The 20052-nt window shown below is 39.2% G+C and overlaps 2 protein-coding genes and 1 pseudogene across 2 annotated transcripts; all 3 read left to right on the forward strand.

The window, feature by feature from the left end:
• Positions 1 to 20052, forward strand: part of LOC109232601 — a 134822-nt pseudogene that overhangs the window by 50270 nt on the left and 64500 nt on the right.
• Positions 10292 to 13865, forward strand: LOC109232180 (pyruvate dehydrogenase (acetyl-transferring) kinase, mitochondrial-like). The gene is made up of 6 exons (XM_019397859.1): positions 10292 to 10951; positions 11604 to 11862; positions 12005 to 12185; positions 12412 to 12559; positions 12708 to 12930; positions 13607 to 13865. The coding sequence occupies exons 1-6, from the start codon at positions 10703 to 10705 to the stop codon at positions 13663 to 13665; spliced, it is 1119 nt and encodes a 372-aa protein (XP_019253404.1). The 5' UTR covers positions 10292 to 10702; the 3' UTR covers positions 13666 to 13865.
• LOC109232179 (pectinesterase-like) lies at positions 14873 to 17579 on the forward strand. The gene is made up of 2 exons (XM_019397858.1): positions 14873 to 16425; positions 16602 to 17579. Exons 1-2 carry the CDS (start codon positions 15366 to 15368, stop codon positions 17297 to 17299), a joined length of 1758 nt encoding a protein of 585 aa, XP_019253403.1. The 5' UTR covers positions 14873 to 15365; the 3' UTR covers positions 17300 to 17579.

The following is a 20052-nucleotide window of genomic DNA, read 5'->3' on the forward strand; positions in this document are numbered from 1 at the left end:
TGCACCAATCTTAACCTGTAACCTGCGCACAGTCAAAGAACACCATACGTAAAAAGAGAAAAATAAAATAAAAAGGAAAAAAATCCTGAATTAGCATTGCAAACTATTTCAAACACTATTGATTGTCAATCCCCGGCAACGGCGCCAAAATTTTGACGAGCACAAAACTCATACTTAAATTATGCTCGCTAATCAAATATAGTATAGTATAATATCGTATCCACAGGGATGGGATTTAAACAGTATTTTTGTAGTTTCTAGCTTGATTGCTATCCAGGATGATCAACAGTTGAGATTTATATGATTACTAATTAAAATTAACTAAAAATCTAAAGCTATTGACTAGTGACTATCGAGACAAGGAATAAGAAAATAAGGTTATCAGTGGGAGAATATAGGGTTTTGATAGGATAGGTGCAAGATAATTGTTCGGGATCTAAATCTAGATAATTCACTTCTAATGTTCAAGTGAGTCTCTCGATTTCAATCAATTATTAGTTCAAACGTTTAGCAAAAACTCCTCTCTCGATTAAGTCTTAACCTCACGAGATGAACCAATTTAAGCATTGTGAAGATATGCAAGAATGCGTAGTGGATTGGTCTTTAGGAAAACCTCTTTCGATTATTTTCCAAACTAGGTTTAATCAATGATTCAATTAGCCTCTTTCAATTACTTAGAAGAATCTATGAATTTAACCAACAATATAATGCAAAGATATCACAAGTTATGCGTCTCTCGATTACATGAACTAGTGAATATAGATGCAACAATTAGATCATCCAAAATGCTTCAATACATAAAGCTAGAGTTACAATCCACAAACAATCATCAATACACCAAATCCATCAAACTCTAAAGTGAACTACTCCATAGACATGGAGAAATTCATCACAATTTTAATTAATGTATAGACAAACATAAGTTTAATCCAAACTCGGGTCTTGAGTGAGGAAGGAATGATGAAATCCTTGTGCTTGTGTTCTTCCAACTCCTCCTTAGCTTCCTTGAGGTCTTAAGTATGTCAAAAGTCCAGAAAATAATATTTTTTGATGTATTTATACCAAGTAGGATCGGGCCCAGACAAAACTACCCTTTCCTAGCCGAAATAGGAAAATCGCTTTGGGAAAAATACATAGGCACGCTGCATGGGGCGACGCGCCATGTGGGTCATTAGTGGAGATTATCAAAGAGAATGCAAAATTCAACAGGCAACCAAAACACATTGTTGCGCACAACGCGCCACAACAATGCAAATTCCTCAGAGGGATGCTTCTTCCTTGACTTTTGATGTCCAGACGTGATCCTCGATCCCCGGACACGATCTCGGCTTAATCCCTTGGGCTTTTACTCAGACTTCAAAGCTCCAAATAGCTCGAATTAGCTCCATCACATCTACATAACTTTGAATCACTCCTACAAGGCATAAAACACACAATAAGTGCAAAACACTACCAATTAAAGTTCAAACACAATTAAAGTACAATGAATTAGAGTGTAATAAGCGACTAAAATACATGATTATAGCCTACCATTACTCATCTAAGACCCTAGGGCTCCAATCCGAACATGCACACAAATGTAATAATATCATATAAACTTTCTCACTCTCTTAAATCACCAAAATAACAACAAACAACAAGAACTGATCATCAAAACTCAAGGATTTTCAAGTTTAAAACTCATTTTTCCAACTCTTCACATAATGCGCCGAAATGGCCTTAGATCATCCGGAACCCCAACCAAACATACGTACAAGTCTAAAATCATCATACGAACCTACCGGAATCGTTAAAACACCGATCCGGGGTCGTTTACCAAAACGTTGACCGTGGTCAACTCTAATCACTTTTAAAGTCAAAAATCACATTTTCTTTAAAATTCACATTTAAATTTTTCGAAAATCGACACGAGGCAAGTCATATATCATCAAATAGAGCTATGAAAAGTCTCGGAACATAGAAAGGAAATTTAGTACTCAAAATGACCTGTCAGATCATTACAAGAGTATAATAGAAGGAGCCTCCGTAGCACTGTGGGTCGATCAAGCATAGCAGCTCACCACAAAGTCTCAAAGCAGCTTTAAAGCTCCCTCCCAGGAACTTGAGTTAGAGAGAGTCTATGATACTTATTGAGTACTGTGACGGTGTACTCAGCCCTTGCGAGCCCCTCTCCAAGGCTCCGCCTAGTTTACATTTTTCAGGATGAGGTGTTGTACATGATGAGCAGACAAGACTAGGATGACTCTCTTTCCGAGGTATAATAAAGCAACACTTTTATTTCGTGGTAGCTATCTTGTTGTTCTTACTTTCTTTTAATCGGGTTTGTACCAAGTGTTTACTTCATTCTCGTGTTTTAGAGATTCCATAAACAGATGATATTCTTTTGGGCTTGTAATCGATAGTTATTCATATGACATGCATGCAAGAAATATTATTTTATTTATTTATTTTCAATTACTGAAAATGACGGAGTTTAAAGGTTGTTTTTTATGGACAATTTTACTCTTTCGAAAAGGCTTTTACATGCATCTATTAGGCAAATAAGTAGATATTTTTGTATGAGTTGGTTCACGTGAGTCAGATAAGGTGTCGGATCCCGATCACATGGTTTTGGGACGAGTTTTAGCTTCAGGAGAAATATTTGTTGTTATGAAGCCTTTCAGCTTCACAGATTATACGCAATTGCATATTTTCCCATTAGATACAAGAAGGGAATATCTATATGAATCATAAACTAAGGAGACGTCCACAAAAATTAATAAAATAAATATTTCAAATACATGATTAGAAAAGGCGTAAAAACTGAGTTGATAACAAATAACATCCTTTTTAAAAATTGAGCTGTATTTGTACCCATTTGCACATCTTTTTCTATGGTAAATTGTACAATCAATTTTCAGAATGAGTTGTCTACTGCCAATAATTCTTACTAATCCATTTTATTGTTTGGAAATTCATGATGTTAACATTAGTTTTATCATGTACGGAATTCATCAATTTTATGATGATATAAGTTGTTCAAGGTCCAACAATAAGCTAGTTAGATCCCATCAAGTTTCGGAATGTGTTTATTCGTGTTAACTGTTGCCTATCGTGAAATGGGAGAAATTGCGTACTTTTTCCACGTAATTTAGCATTGTACAAATTGAGACAATACAATATGGCTGTGTACGGATAAAATTGGGGTAAAAGTCCACCCCAATTTCCTCACGAAAAAATGAGGGGAGAGTGCGGATCCACGAGATCGTAATCGAGGTTTGAGACCTTTCATATCGAGATACAGGGGGAGCGTACGATGTATCATCATCGGATGTAGCAAAGCAATGCACCCCGGGCCAAGTATAAGTTATAGACCTCGGGGACACGATGAACGGTTGTAAATGGTAGATAAAGGGCCGTTTACTCGCCCTCAATCGGATATCACAACGTGAATCTTGCTTGATGTCGATTGTGGATCAACAATTACCAGGAAAGGAATATTTTACCTTTTTTAGACTTCTATTAAGACTAAAACTCTCCTATTATATAAAGAGGAGGTTTTTCTTTTCTTGGACACATTGTAGCACGCAGATCAAAGCAATACAAATTCATTTTCTGCCTTTTAGCTATTGTTAAAGTGTTGATCATTTGTTTTATTCTTCATCACGACTCACAACTGGGCTTGAATCGAGGGTCCAACCGAGGACGAGGTCGTTAGTCAGTCTAAGTTCAGGCTTGGCCATAATATTGCAACTGATTTGAACATTTATTTCATTTCTAAATCATTTATTTGATATTCTTAATTGTTCGTGCTAGATTAAACCACATATCCTTAAAACCGCGTAAAAATTTAATTGTTACCCAATTTTAGGGTAAACAATTTTGCGCCCACCGTGGGGCTGAGGATAATAATGGTGATTTGATACGAACCTCCATAATACACCTTATTTTACGCTTGTTCTTTGAAGTCTTAATTTCAGGTCAGCCCAAAAATGTCAAACTCTCAATCTTCTCACTTGAACATTGATGCTGAGTCTGGCTATCACGGCGAAAATAATAATTTGGTGCCCAGCAACGATATGCCTCCTGTTGATCCTAACAGTGTCCCAGCCGCCGACCTGGTCGATGCTAACTCACAGGTGGCCATCAACATCAATTTGCCAACTGATCCCAAAAATAGTATTTGCGGGGAACCCCGACCAACAGTTTGAGAAGCACCCGAATGCCAAGTAACTTCGGGGGTTGAGCCTTTAAGTGAATGCCTAAACGGCCAAATCATCGGCAATCGGAGGTAGGTCTATCCGTTCCATATGGAAACTTGACACGAACAACCTGAGCATTTCATTGTCCCTCCATTTGACCTTGAAAAGATCTGAATTTCTGGTCTCGACTTTGATGGCCCCGACATTGGCTTTTACGAAAGCATATGCAAGCATAGCAAACGAATAAGTGGAATTTGGGGGTAAGTTGTGATACCATATCATTGCTCCCTTGGACAAAGTCTCCCCAAACTTCTTCAGTAGCACCAACTCGATCTCATCGTCTTCCAAGTCATTCCCCTTGATCGCGCATGTATAAGAGGTCACATGCTCGTTTGGATCCGTGGTCCCATTATATTTGGGGACGTCAGGAATACAAAATTCCAAGAGAAAGAAGTCATTGACTTCATCTTGGATCACATAATATGTCGATTTGGGATACCGACCGAGATTGTTTGCGACAACTGGAAACAATTTATCAGCGGCAAGGTTAGTAAGTTTTTCGAAGATCACAAGGTCAAAAAGATACTATAAATGCCTTATCACCCTAGTGGGAATAGGCAGGCAGAATCAACAAACAAAACTATACTCCAAAACCTGAAAAAGAGGTTGACCGGCTCGAAAGAAAAATGGAAGGAGATCATGCTCGAAGTCTTGTGGGCATCCTGTACGAGTTCAAAATAAAGCACCGGGGCCACCCCGGTTTCTCTAGTCTAAGAACTGAAGCCTTAATAGCAGTCGATGCGGGGGAACCGAGCCTCAGATTCAAGTATGCTACCAAATATTCAAATGGCAAGGCCATGGTCACGAGCCTGGAACTGTTGGACGAAAGGCGAGAAGCTGCCATGTTCTGGTTGGCTGACCTGAAGCAGCGAGTAGGAAGGTACGACAACCGAAGAGCCAACCTGCGATATTTTCAAGACGGGGACTTGGTATTGAGAAAAGTAACACTACACACCAGGAACCAAAATGAAGGGAAACTGGGCCCGAATTGGGAAGGACCGTATCGAGTTGTCCGAATAATCGGCGAAGGCTCATATAAACTCAAAGCAGGAAACGGTGTACAACTACCAAACAACTGGAACGTGGCACACTTAAAGCGATACTACTTCTAAGGTACGAACTTAATTCCTTTTTAATTTTGTTATGCCGCGGACTAACATATACAAGTACTCGGTCAAGGGCGAATGTGGCTGTTAGGTCTGAACGCGTGTGTTGCACTCGTTTTCCTTTGAATCGGTTTTGTCCCGAAGTGGGTTATTCGGCAGGGTTTTTAACGAGGCATTAGTAAAATGTGCTACTTTATATTTGAAGACCGGCCTTAAACTAGAATCGATGATTGTTTGCATCAGGTCAACATTATCCGAGCCCTCACAAGTTTGGCCTCGAATACTGGGGGCCATTACCCATAGATTAAGATCTTTAGCAAAGGAATAGAAAATTTTTTGTGTCAAAAGCTAAGGCTTGGGGGTAAGGATTCTTTGTAAGGGTAAAATGCTCATGCGAACCATGCCCACATAGTCCACTCTAGCCACGACACAAGGTTTATGCACTTCTGATCATGTACCTTGCATATTGAGCAATAAAAGAAATTTCTATTTCCATTAAACTTTATTACTGCGCATTTTACTTCTGCGATCCTGTATCTTAAAGCCCACGAGCTACCCCACTCGGGACTGTTGACTAGTAAAAATGCGGACGACCCGGGCTGCCAAATCCCGAAGGCACCAAGCCTATTAGGCAGTGCCCGAACACAAAAGGCTACGACCATCCTAAAATGGCTCGAAGACGTCCGAAGTTCGTACTCAGAACGTAAGGCCCTTACGAAAAATCAAAACCTATTAAAAGGTTACACCTTGGAAAAAACATTGTCTAAGACACTTAAGCATCTTAAAAACCTTTGGTTTTATCAAAGAATCGAAGCCACAAATAATCCAGAGTTGCCATCGAAATCGAGCCCCATTTGGGCCTCCGAAGAATGGATGCTCTAGACTATGTTTGGTTTTATGTTAAGGCATTTAAAACGATATGCAAATAAAAAATTGCAAATAAATGCTAGGAAGTAAAAATCCAATATGCCAAAAAAGGGGAAATATTATATATTCCGGAAAATATTTACAAAGGCACGACAAAACGGCCTCAAAATAAACAAAAAAGAAAATACACAAGGAAAAACTAAAAAAAACTATGGTATGTACACCTGGTCCTCATCGGGGCTCGACTCATCACCGGAACTGTCGACACCCTCGGAACCCTCGGAGCCTTTGGGATCCTCCGGCTCATAGAGTTCCTTTGCCTCAGCCTTTATTCTCTTGGCTTCTTCAATATCGGCCGACAGGTCAAAACCTCGATCATGGATCTCCTCGAGGGTCCCTCTCTGGGTTAGCCGCTTTACGTACATATTTAAGCGGGACTCGGCTACCACCACATTATCCTTATACTCGGCCAGCATTTCCTCGACATCAGAAGAGTTCGCATTCAATTTGGACCTCAGTGCGGCATATTCATGTCCGAGGGCATCCCGTTCCATGACGGTCGAGTCCAGCTATGCCCGGAGATCATCATTTAGCTGGGACCACTAATCGGCCTTGTCCTTTGCTCCAGGAGTTGGTCCTTGGCCAATCCCAGCTCCTCTTTTGCAACCTCTTTCTCCGAAGCCAGAAGGTCCATCCTGCCCTTCCACGCTTCCATCGTGGCCTTGACGTCATCTATCTCAACCCGAAGCTGGTTGATCAGGTCTATCTTCTCTTGGACCTGCGAAGTTGTGTTGTTAGTCACCTCGAGTAGCTTCTCATTTTTAGCCTCAAAGATCTTTACCTTCTCGACCAGGTCGGCGTGCCCCCCCTTTAAGGTCGAGGCCTCCTTCAGGGCCTTTTCCAGCTCGGCTTAAAGAATTGGGAGTTCCTTGAGGGCCTCGTCTCGTTTCTCACTAAGAGCCCTATACATGTCCTTCTTCCGAATTTTCTCTTTGAGCTTGAACTCGAGCTGGATGACCTCCAAGAGGAACCGAAGGAAATTTTCATGATGAAGCACTGAAGCATAAAAAACAATGAAGTTATTAGAACACGTCTAAAACTAAGTAAGGTTCACAAAGGGGCACAAAGGGCAGAGGCCTTACCCGGTTCAACGCCTGTTGTGCCTCGTTGAAGAGGCTCGATGTTCCCAACTCGTTCATCTTCTCCTGGTCCTCATCGGTCACCAAGCACCGAAGGTAGCTAGCTATGCCCACCGGGGCGAATAAGGCCCGAGCATCCGCTGGGATAGTAAGAATGACCATTCTTTTGTGCTCAGGGTCTACGCTCAGGGCAAAGAATTGCTTCACTAGTTTTGGGCTCGAGCTCGGCTCACCCACTCTCGATGGCAAATCTTTTTTGGGAACCTCCAGGTGAGCAAGACCGTAAAAATCCTCCAACGCGACCATGTCCGTGCCGTCGAAGAACGTGTTGAGGGCATCATCCGAGCCCTGTGTTATCTTGTTGAATTTCTCCTTGCCTGCTTGGGCCTCTTCGAGCATGGACTCAGTATAAGAGGGTGTCTCCACGATGTCAATGACACCGATTTCATCCTTCGGGATAGGAGCGGCTTCTCGGGAGGCCGCAACTTCCATCTCTCCATCTGGTTCCCGAGCTAGAGGAGGATCGACCTTGTGGTCCTCTTTCTTGGTCGTCGCCTGCTCCTCCTCATTAAGGGTCGACCCATGAGCAACAAACACAAGGTCGTCGTCCTTAGGATAATCCCTAAGCCGGTAGAGGGAGTCAGGGTCCGGTACCCTGGACTTGGTACACTTTTTGCTCTTCCGTACCCTAATGGTCACCTTCTTCTTCTTCTTCTTCTTCTTCATCACCTCGGTATCCAGGGGACCTGAAGACTTTCTCTTCTTCTTGTTTTTCTCTTCCTTTGCACCAGCCCCGGGCTGTCCCGAAGCGGAGAGTTCGGCAAGTGAGGAAGGATTCTTGTCCTCATCCAACGGCTTGAGTTCGGTGGTTTTAGACAAACCTGTATGAAAAAAAAGACTTAGCAGTATGCAAGCTAAAAGTATGAAGGTAATTATTTGGGAAATAACCTCACCATGGGAACGAGCCTTCTATTTGCCCTTCGAGAGCTTGCGTCATGTGCGCTCGGAGTGTGGCATCTGTTTGCAGATCTCCTCGATCCACTCCTTGAAGAGGGAAACTACATTAGGGACAATAGCTGCACAGTGACAAACACAGATAATGAGAGAAAGAATAAGGGAAGTGATAAATACTCGAGAAGGAAAAAAACTTACCGGATGCGTTCCATTTCTCGGGGAACGATAGGAACTCGGAAGGGATAAGGTCTTTGATTTTCACCCAATCGAACCTCCTTTGCATGCTTGGTCTCTGTCCTCATCGATGATCGAGAATAGAGCCTTGCTTGTCGGTGAACGAGCTTGATCAGTCCCCCTCGGAAGATTTGGGGACTGTATAGGTAAAGAAAATGGTCGAGGGTGAACCGAGATGCTTCGTTGTTATTTACGAAATATCGTAAAAGGATTACAATCCTGCAAAAAGATGGGTGGATTTTCCCAAGGTACACCTCATAACTTTTGCACAAGTCAAGGACTATGGGATCCACCGGGGCGAGCGTGAAAGGTAAGCATAAACGCTTAAGTACCCCTCCACGTGAGTAGTGATATAACGACCACCTCCTTACCCTCCCAGTTACAATCCACCCGGACTATGGATAGTGTTTCCTCAGTAACAGAGCATATGTATCTCCATGCTCCCTCGCCTCGGTCATGTTGACTAGAGGCCTTCTCGATGTTGAAATCGTTCCTGATAGAGCAGCCCCCAGGGTGCGAAGCTCTTCACGGGGGGCTCTTGAGACACCTCGGGAATGGCCACCTCGATATCTATGCTCCAGTTGGAAGATGAAGGAGCACTTTGCTGGGGCACTGACTTGGAAGGTTTTGCCATCGTAATCTGGGAAATATGAAGGTTTGAAGAAAAAATATGAAGATTTGAAGATAGGATGAAAGTATGAAGGTCTGGGTTGAAGATTCAGAGGGAATGTATGAGGATTGAAGATGAAGATATGAAGGTTTAAGGAGCAATATATGAAGATTTGGAGGAGTTAAAAGCAATTAGAGAATTCGAGGGCAAGTTCTGGAATCGAAAAATGGAAGAAGTGAAAAGGGTCGGAGCTTTTATAGAGGAAGAACAATCAATGCGTGATGTTTCACATTCGAGGACAGTCAACCGGCGGTTGACACGTGCCCGAAGTCAGAACGACGCGACTAATGGGACGATCTTTTAACCCATCATTTTGGTTGGAACGTGCAAAGGAAGGAACTGAGGTCCATTTATCGCTTCCCGTCGTTTCGGTAAACCTACTCTTTGGAAAATGAGGGACTATTTGTGTACGGGTAAAATAGGGGATAAAAGCCCACGCTCATTTCCCAACGAAGAAACAATGGGAGAGCACGGATCCACGAGATCGTAATTGAGGTTTGAGACCTTTCATATCGAGATCCAGGGGGAGCGTACGATGTATCCATCATCAAATATGGTAAAGCAATGCACCCAGGGCCAAGTATAAGTTATAGACCTCGGGGGACACGATGAACGATTGTGCATGGCGGATAGAGGGTCGTGATACTCGCCCTCAACCGGATATCACGACGCGAATCTCGATTGATGTCGATTGTGGATCAACAATTACCGGGAAAGGAAGATTTTTACCTTTTAGACCTCTATTAGGACTAAAACTCTCCTACTATGTAAATGGGTGGTTTTCTTTTCTTGGACACATTGTAGCACGCAAATCAAAGCAATACAAGCTCATTTTATGTCTTTAAGCTATTGTTAAAGTTTTGCTCATTTGTTTTGTTCTTCATTCACGACCAGGCTTGAATCGAGGGTCCAACCGAGGACGAGGTCGCTAGTCAGTCTATGTTTAGGCTTGGCCATAACATTGCAACTGGTTGGAACGTTTGTTTCATTTCTAACTCATTTATTTGATATTCTTAATTATTCGTGTTGGATGTAAATTATTGGGTCAATGGGACCCAACAGTTGCTTGTATCGGATTCACTCCGTTGGGATAGCCGAGCCGAGTGATGTCATTGCTCAGTCCGACCCAGCCATATGGCCATACCCATCCCTATAGGCAACAGCCGCCCGCCTAGCACTTATACTATTCCCCTGTCCTTCTCTTTTCTCCCTTATCTGAATTTTGATGGATCTCTCCGCTTTACATCTACTTCCTGACATACCAATAGAGAATATAGGACAAAAAGGAACACACACACTCTCTCTGTGCGGGCAAGACCGACTTTAAAACAAGTGGTAAGTGGACGTGGTGGGCGTGTCAGAAGATAGATAAAAAGGCTGAAAACTTGTGGTTAGTTTTAGCCATGGCGTGGGTTGCAATATATGCCAGCAGTTACGCCTCGTAAATACCCAAAATTCTACTTCTTTTACTAGTAATTTCTTCAAGATTTCATGGCAGCGAAGAAACTATATGAGTCCTTTTCAAAGGGGCTGTTTGAGGAGGTGCAGCGATGGGGTTCCATGAAGCAGACTGGTGTGAGTCTCAAGTACATGTTGGAGTTTGGCTCCACACCAACTGCCCGCAATTTGTTGATTTCTTCTCAATTCCTTCACAAGGAGCTGCCTATAAGGATTGCTCGCAGGGCTATTGAGCTCCAAAACCTTCCCTATGGCTTATCTCTTAAGCCTGCTGTTCTAAAGGTAGCTTCTTTTCTCTTTCCTCTTTTGACTTGGAAATCTTTGATTATTCTATTTAAAAAAATATCCCCGCTATTATATTGGTTTGCAAGAAATTGTTGCTAGGTTTTTAATTTTAAACTAATGCATTCACTGTCTTAACCTTGTGATTAACTGACGATTTATAGTTAATTGCTCCCTCCGTTGCAGTTTATGCGAACCTATTTCTTTTTGGTCCGAATGACTATTTTCTAAATTTGAAAACAATTTAGCTTAAACTTCAAATTCTATCCTTAATAGAAAGCTTTTATAACCATACAAATACTCTGGAGCCCTTTTTGACTTGTTTAGGACCACAAATTCCGAAAATCCTATTTCTTCTTGAACTCTGTGCCCAGTCATGTGCCCAGTCAAATAGGTTCAGAGTACTTAAGATGGTTTACCCTTTTTTTCTTTTTTTTTTCCCCTCCTACCTCAACAATGTGTCACTCTTTACAATGTGTCTGCTGTTTTCTTCTTAGAGTTCTTATAGCAATATATAACTATTTCCCCTGGCGTAAAGCAAAAACCTTGCGAGCTAATTTGTCTTCAATGGTCTTCCTAAATTGGTAAATATATAGTTAAGAGTTACTGATTGCTCTGTTTTCTAAATCTTTGTGCTTGTTTTCTCTATTAGGTCCGTGATTGGTATTTGGATTCTTTCCGGGACCTTAGATCCTTTCCGGATATAAAGGATCAAAATGATGAGTTGGAATTCACACGAATGATTAAAATGATTAAGGTCCGGCACAACAATGTTGTTCCTATGATGGCTTTGGGAGTTCAACAACTAAAGAAAGATCTGGACCTTAAGGTTGATTATAAGGATTTGGATGAAATACACCAATTTCTTGATCGCTTTTACATGTCTAGAATCGGGATACGGATGCTTATTGGTTAGCCTTATCTCTTTCCCGCCTAATATCTACTTTAGTAATACTATTTATACAATGGCTAGATCTTTTTATTTCATATAAGTAGTAAATTGTGGCAAATATATATATGTTTTTTTAACTTCTGAATTCCTGTCAAACTCAGGGCAGCATGTGGCACTACACGATCCTAATCCGCCTCCTGATTGTGTGGGCTATATACATACAAAAATGTCCCCGCTGGAGGTTGCACGGAGTGCTAGCGAGGATGCCCGTTGTATTTGCTCGCGTGAATATGGCAGTGCACCTGATGTCCACATTTATGGGGATCCAGACTTTACATTCCCGTATGTCATTTGATCCTAATTCATTCCCATTATCCAATATGCTAGACATCTCTCATCAAGCTGTCCATCATTTTTGTTCCATGGGATTCTGTTTGACCTATGTGTTTCCCTTGCGTTATTGGGGTAGCAAAATGTAAATGAATTTGACTCTTGTAGTTGTGGCAAGTCTTGTTTCCTTTGCTTTATACCATATATTTTATTCTTTCTTTTCGGGGATCCATGACAGTTATGTGCCAACACATCTGCAATTGATGGTTTTTGAGTTGGTTAAGAACTCCTTGCGTGCTGTGGAAGAGCGTTTTATGGACTCAGACAAAGTTGCCCCTCCTATTCGAATAATAGTTGCTGATGGTCTAGAGGATGTTACCATCAAGGCATGGTCTCTTCTCAAGTGCTTTATTTAAGAACTTATTGTGACGGGACTTTTTGCTTCTGTGTTCTGGACTTAGTTGTTGCTGGAAGGAGGTCTATCTCACTATTTTCCTTCCCGTCCTTATCAAGTCTGGTTTATGTGCTGTGTAGGTTTCAGATGAAGGAGGTGGAATACCAAGAAGCGGCCTTCCCAAAATTTTTACTTATCTCTACAGTACTGCCAAGAATCCCTTGGATGAGCACTCAGACCTTGAAACAACTGATGTGGCTACTCTGTCCACGTTGGCTGGTTATGGATATGGACTTCCAATAAGTCGTTTATATGCTCGCTACTTTGGAGGGGATTTACAAATTATCTCCATGGAAGGCTATGGTATGTTACACTACCTCTCGCCCTTGTTTGCATGTGTTTCAATCTCTAGATTGCTAGACTGGAATAAAGTTTGTTATGGTGTTTTTGTGGCTAATTGTGTAATCGTATTAGCTGACCTATACAAGTTTCAGATATTGATTACCTCAGAAGAATATAAGTAATCTTGTAATATCTAAAATCCTATGTACATGAGGAACGCATTCTTTCCCTGATCCCACTTGTGAGAATACACTGGGTCGTTGTTGTATATGAGGAACACATTCTTTAATGCCTTCCACTATTGTTGTTAAATTTGGATTAAAGATTTAGGACAAGTGTTCGGGAAGGTTGTTGAACCTTATTATGTGTGCATCTCGCGAGGCATAATAAATGTGCATATGCAGCTATTAGCCCTGAATTTTGTTTAACTAATGAAGAGGAATGCTTGATAATCTTCTGTAAATAAACTTGTAATTTTCATCATGCGGAAAGATTTATCTGTGGTGCCCTAAATTCCAGTAACATGACTTATGTGATTTGATCACAAGATTATGGCGAGTCGGTCCGTTTTGAGTGGGATTTAATTTAATGTTAATAAAGTGCTTAAGCACTACGAAATAACACTAAATTTTGGTTTTGTACAGTAGGGAGTAGTAGTAGTACCTGATGTGCAACTTTTCTTTTTACTGCTTTACAGGTACTGATGCTTATCTCCATTTATCGCGTTTAGGAGATTCGCAAGAACCCTTACCTTGATGTTTGATGTTGGGAGATTATGTTTGTTGTGAAGACTCTGTACATATTTCAATTTAAGAACATTAATCCTCGTACCCGAGGATCTATTTATTGGTCTAACTAGTATTAGTACCCGCGTGATGCGCGAAAAAATATTAAAGAATATTATGTGATTTAATTTGTTTGAGCATGTTATATCATATTTCTTGAATTAAATTTCAGCTCCCTTCTTGTTATCCAGTAAAACACGCGAATAAAAAAACTTATGAAACTAAAAAATTATTCAGTCTTCGAATAATTTTTCAGTTCGTCATTTGTTTTTATTACATAATCTATTATATTTAGTATTAGTTCATTTGTTATTATGTCGTTTATTAGCTTGTCACTCCATTTAATATTTTTGTTAAGTATTTTCTTTTTAATATAATATAGATATATGCTTTTCTTACTCCTAAACTTTTTCATTTACTTTTATTCTATTGTCCCTATTCATTTGACTAAATTTATTAATATTATTTTTGAGTTCTTAATTTATTATTTTAACTAATTCAAATTATAAATATCTACACCATTATTTCTATTCCCACACTTTGTATAATTTTTATATCATATTTTAATTGATTATCCTCATTAATAAATTTACCTATAATTATAGTAATTTTAATTTTTAATACCAAAAATGTGAAGTCAAGTTATAAAATCTATTGAAATTTTAAATAATTATATTTCTGGCGGAAGGGGAGCCTTGGCGTGACTGATGCGTACAATAGACTGTTATGGTCCGCTCTTCCCCGGACCTCGCGCATAGCGGAAGCTTAGTGCATCGGGCTGCCCTTTTTTTTTTTTGTATTTTACGCAATAAGCACCTAAATTTTTCTTCTCTTTTATTTTCAATATAAAATTTATATTTTTAGTTTCTTAATTTCATTTTGTATATTTTATTTAACATTTACTTTTTACTTGCAAATTTTTATTGTTTGATTACTTTTTATTTTTGACTTCATCTGTTAAGATATCAAATTATGTGGTATTGTCCATTTTATACATGACTTTTCTCGTAATAATTTCAAAAATAATTTCTCATCTAAATTTAAATAAGTATTATCTTCTATATTTTTACACTTAATTTTTTCTCTCTTTTTTGTTCATTGTCTATCGTTATTACATCATTTGTACTAAGAATTGTTATATATTATGATATATTTTTTCTGTTAGCTTGTCACTTGGCTTAATGTCCTTGCTTATTACTTTTGTTTTGTGTAATATAGATAAAAGAATTTTCTTTTGAAATTTAATTGATCAGAATTATTAAATAGTCTAAATATATCAATAATATTTTTCTAATTGTAATATCTACCATGTTAGTGTTCAGTTTAGTAACATCTCCCTATGGCCACAAAAGATCAACTTACCTAAACTTAGCCACCCAACATTCCCTGTTTGGCTTTCCTATTTCAGAGGAAATCCATGCATTTTCTATGATAAAAGAAGATGAGACAAAGTGACTAATCTACCTCATTCCCCATGCTTCTTTCCCTTTTCATCGTTCCAACATCACCATTATATATCCTATTTGCAATTTATTGTTTAGTTTCTTGAGAATAAAACCACCAATAAGTAATAGTAGTATATATTTTCTAACAGATACTTTCCAACTCTCCATTCTAACTTGCTTTTCTTTAACTTCAACAAACAAATACATGCACAAATAAGAATAAAGAATGAAAGGGGGAAAGCTTGTTGCATTCGGATTATCGCTTATCGTTGTTGTTGGGGTAGTCATTGCTGTTATCGTTGGCACTAATCGTGCCAACGACGACTCTTCATCCCATGCTGACAAGGACGATAAGGTGCTCGCTACCACTTCCAAATCCGTTGCTTCTGTTTGTTCCCAAACGGACTATAAGAAAGCCTGTGTGAATAGCCTTAGCTCCATGGCCAACAACCAAAGTGCCACCCCAAAGGACTTTATCGTGAAAGCCATTGAGGTGGCCATTCAGGAAGTTAGAGCTGGAATGGATAGGTCTGCCTCCATTGGCAAAGCAGAAGCACATGATTCCTTGCAAAAGATGGCCACAGAAGATTGCAAGGACTTGTTGCATTTTGCCATCGATGAGCTTCAAGCATCCTTCTCCTCAGTGGGCGACAACGAACTCCATAATATTGCTGACAGGGAAACAGAGCTCAAAAACTGGCTCAGTGCTGTCATCTCTTATCAACAAACCTGCATGGATGGTTTCACTCAGCCAGAACTTAAAAATGCCATTTCTACCTCGCTCTTAAATGCTACACAGCTCACGGATAATGTTCTTGCCATTGTCGCTTCAATCAGTGAAATCCTTTCCGCATTTAATATCCCCATTGGGAACTCGTCTACAACATCAGCAACAACAGCAACATCTCGACGATTGCTTGAAGCTAATAACGATGATGAGGAGGCGGTCCACAATACAGAGAATGGATTTCCTGCATGGCTTCCGAGTGGTGATAGGAAACTATTGGCTGCAAGAAACAACAACCCTCAATCACCGCCAAACGCTGTGGTAGCTAAGAATGGCTCTGGACAATACAACACCATTGCAGCTGCTCTTGCTGCTTATCCTAAGAACCTTAAAGGCAGATACGTCATATATGTAAAGGCTGGAATTTATGACGAATACATAACCATTACAAAAGATCAAGTCAACATATTCATGTACGGAGATGGACCTCGAAAGACAATAGTCACAGGAAAAAAATGCAACCGTGATGGCGTCTCTACTTATCAGAGTGCTTCCTTCAGTGAGTTTTCTAATTTTATTTTTCTCATCCCCTCTGTCTCTTTTCCCATAAAACATTTAAAGATTGCTAAAGAAGAAACAAAAAACATTCAGATAAAAGAATCCAGCTATGTTGATTTTCGCAGGGACAATAACTTTTTTCCCCTTTGAAACTGACTCGAATTTAATAACATTCAGGTGCCGTTGGAAATGGATTTATAGCCAAGTCCATGGGATTTCAAAACACAGCAGGACCTGAGGGGCACCAGGCGGTAGCCCTTCGTGTCCAATCAGATATGTCTGCCTTCTACAACTGCAGAATGGATGGATATCAAGACACTTTGTATGCTCAAACACATAGACAATTTTATCGCAATTGTGTGGTGTCAGGCACAGTTGATTTCATCTTTGGTGATGCAGCAGCTATCCTCCAGAACTGCTTAATTATTGCAAGGAAGCCAATGGACAATCAACAAAATACAGTGACAGCTCAAGGAAGAACTAATATTCGGGAGACCACAGGTTTAGTAATCCAGAACTGCCGCATTGTTCCCGAGCAGTTACTGGAACCTGTGCGTTTCAAGATTCCTACCTACTTGGGACGGCCATGGAAGATGTACTCAAGAACTGTGATCATGGAATCAACTTTGGCAGATTTCATCCAACCTGCAGGTTGGATGCCCTGGTCCAGAAACTTTGCCCTCGACACATGTTACTATGCTGAGTATGGAAACCGTGGTCCAGGAGCCAATACCAACAATAGGGTCAAATGGAAGGGATTCAAAGTCATCACAGACAGAAACGAAGCCCTTCAGTTTACAACTACTCTGTTTATTCAAGGAAACCAGTGGTTGGGATCCACTGGTTCCCCATACTACCTTGGGCTGAAAAACTAGGTGACAATGACATGGAGTAGAGCAGTAGAGAGAAGGAACCACATCACCAATAAAATCGTAGAGAGCCAGCAACGTTCTAAATTTGTAGTAGTATGTAAGTTTTCCTGCTTTTTGAAGTTCAGGCAGCTAGGAGGGTGAGAGGATGGACCTAAACTGCCATCCCAACCTTTACCTGAACTTGATTAGTTCAAGAATCAACCTACTATACCTTGTAATTGAAAAAAAAAAACCAGCCTACTGTTTCGAAGACTGTCACAGTATCCATACTCGTTAAACATTGTCCTTTTCTTTTTTTTTGGTTTTCATTGAATATAATCAGGCATGATATTAGTGTAGCAAAATGCGGTCAATTTTGTTGCCATACAAGTCGTCACTCCTTAGAGGCCATCCATGGCCATGGCCAGGAATGTTCCATCTCAAAACAGTAGCCCAAAGATAATAGTTTATTTCAATACCATTTTCATAGCCAAGGAGCTTTTCCTAAAGGTGTCATACCAAACAAAGTACGATTTCTGGCCATTTATGCAACAACATAGAACTGATTGTTATTCCAATAATTTGGGATGTTGCAGAAAGACCTAAACTCTTACAGTTTCATATCATATAATCAAATACCAACATATTGCGAGAGAAGATAAAATACAAAGCGGGAGACATGATATAGTCTGACCAATGAGAGCACAGAGACAATTTCCACATGATGGAACAATTTGAGTATCTGTGTTGGAAGATTGATAGGCAATGCACTAGTGTAAACCGGAAAAGGATTGAGACGCAAAGCGGTGGACCAAAATGCCAAGAAAAACTCAAACAACAAAAAAGAGATACATAGATCATAGCCTATGAAGGCAAAATTCGATAGCAAAATGAAAGAAAAATGCATAAAAAGTAAGCTTTATATACAGTTAGTTGATTGTATAATTTGAATTCCTTCGTTCCCCAAAAACTAACTCCCAAATAATGCGTTCAATAAAGAGTGAAGTTGCAAGAGGTCAGCAGCCACGCAACAAAAAAAGAAAAAGAAAAAGAAAGACCTGGTACACCGTGTTGCTATAGTGCCAGCTAGCCATATAGTGCAGAATCTCAACTCACTATGTTAATCATTTAGGAACACCACAGGTACCAATCATCAGCATCTGAAGATTGAGACGAGCATCCCGTTGCCCCATCATGTACCCTATTTTCCCCTGTACCATTACCTCAAGTATCAGAAACAAGTTTGGAACCAAACTGATGATCTTGGGTACCGAGCAGATTCATTAGCCTATCAAAACACTGAGAAATACCGGCCTTAGCCATGAGAGCTTCCTTGACCCTAATCTCGGCGTTACCCCTAGCCATAACGGCGACATTGATGATAGACTCAAAAGCGATGGTACAAGTGGCAACCAACTGTTTAGCCAAATGGAGGTAGGTATTTGGGAGTGACGTCGAAAAAAAGAGAAATTAGGATTAGAATAGGGAGGGCATAAGTAATTAGGGGAGGAATCAGTAAAAGGAGGGACGCAAGAGGTGGGAAATGGAGGGGCATTTGAAGCAGAGGAGACAGAGGCGAGAAGTGGCGGAGGTAAGATTTGTGTCAGTTCAAAAAAGAAAAAAGTTAAATAATCTATATCTATATTTATATCTATCTATACTATATTATAGGCACCAAGGCCCTTAGCGAAATATGCTTCGATTTTTTTACCCTTTTAAAATAAAGTTCACATTACACAAAATAGTCATTTGAATTGAAATCAACTAAAATTTTAGCTATACACGTTTTCTTATTTGAATTGTTTAAGATATTCTACAATATTTAGAACTTTTGAAGTTTACTATAATTATCCAACTTTGACTTTTTCTACATTGTTTTACCCCAAAAAAACCGTATTAGACTAAACTAATAGTTAGGAATTTGTATTCAACTTCAATTCCTTCAAAATTGCGTAAGAAGGAAAATGTATCTATTTTTGTTACAAAAAATTTTTCTTGAAATTTTTGCTGCTTGTCAAGCAATAGAAGAAAGAAAGAGTCTTTTGAAAACTTTCTCTTCCTTTCTGATAACCAAAAGATGGCAGAACAACATTTTATTGTTAATTTGATCCTTGAAATATGTTCCTTAACCTTTTTCTTTTATTTCATAGTATCAAAATAATTTTTTTACTAAAAACAAAAAAAAAAAAATCCTAAACATAAATAAAAAATTATCTTTTCAAGAAGGTACAAAATTCTCCTCAAAGTGTTGGTAATTCCTAACTTAAATAAAAAAAGATATATGAGTGTAATTATAATTTTATCTAATATAAAATATACTTACGAAAAGTAAAAAAGTCCATCTACAAGTTTTAAAAAAAAGAAGAAGAAGAAAAATAAAACATTCCTAAATTTCTCACATAAATAAAAGAAAAGTAAAAAAAAGAATGCATTCCTAAAATTCATAAATAAATAAATGAGAAAAGTATATTTTCAGAAGGAATTAGATTTTGTTCAATTCCTAAAATCTAAGTTAAATAAAAGAGAAAATTATCTTTTCTAACATGTAGTGAAATTGTAATTAAAGAGAATATTTTATTAAAAAGGAAATTCTAACTACTTTTGTTATGGAATTTTTTTCCCGGAACACGGATCAGTATCAAGCAAAAACTTACGGAGTCTTTTCTTAACCCTTTTTTATTTACATTTTGAATTTTAGAGATGTTATGATTTTACTTTAAATACTATTTAATTTCTTATAAAGTGTCAAATTAATTTTAATTTGATGTAAAGAAATG

The sequence above is a fragment of the Nicotiana attenuata genome, chromosome 9 (assembly GCF_001879085.1).
Source record: "Nicotiana attenuata strain UT chromosome 9, NIATTr2, whole genome shotgun sequence".
Lineage (NCBI taxonomy): Eukaryota > Viridiplantae > Streptophyta > Magnoliopsida > Solanales > Solanaceae > Nicotiana > Nicotiana attenuata.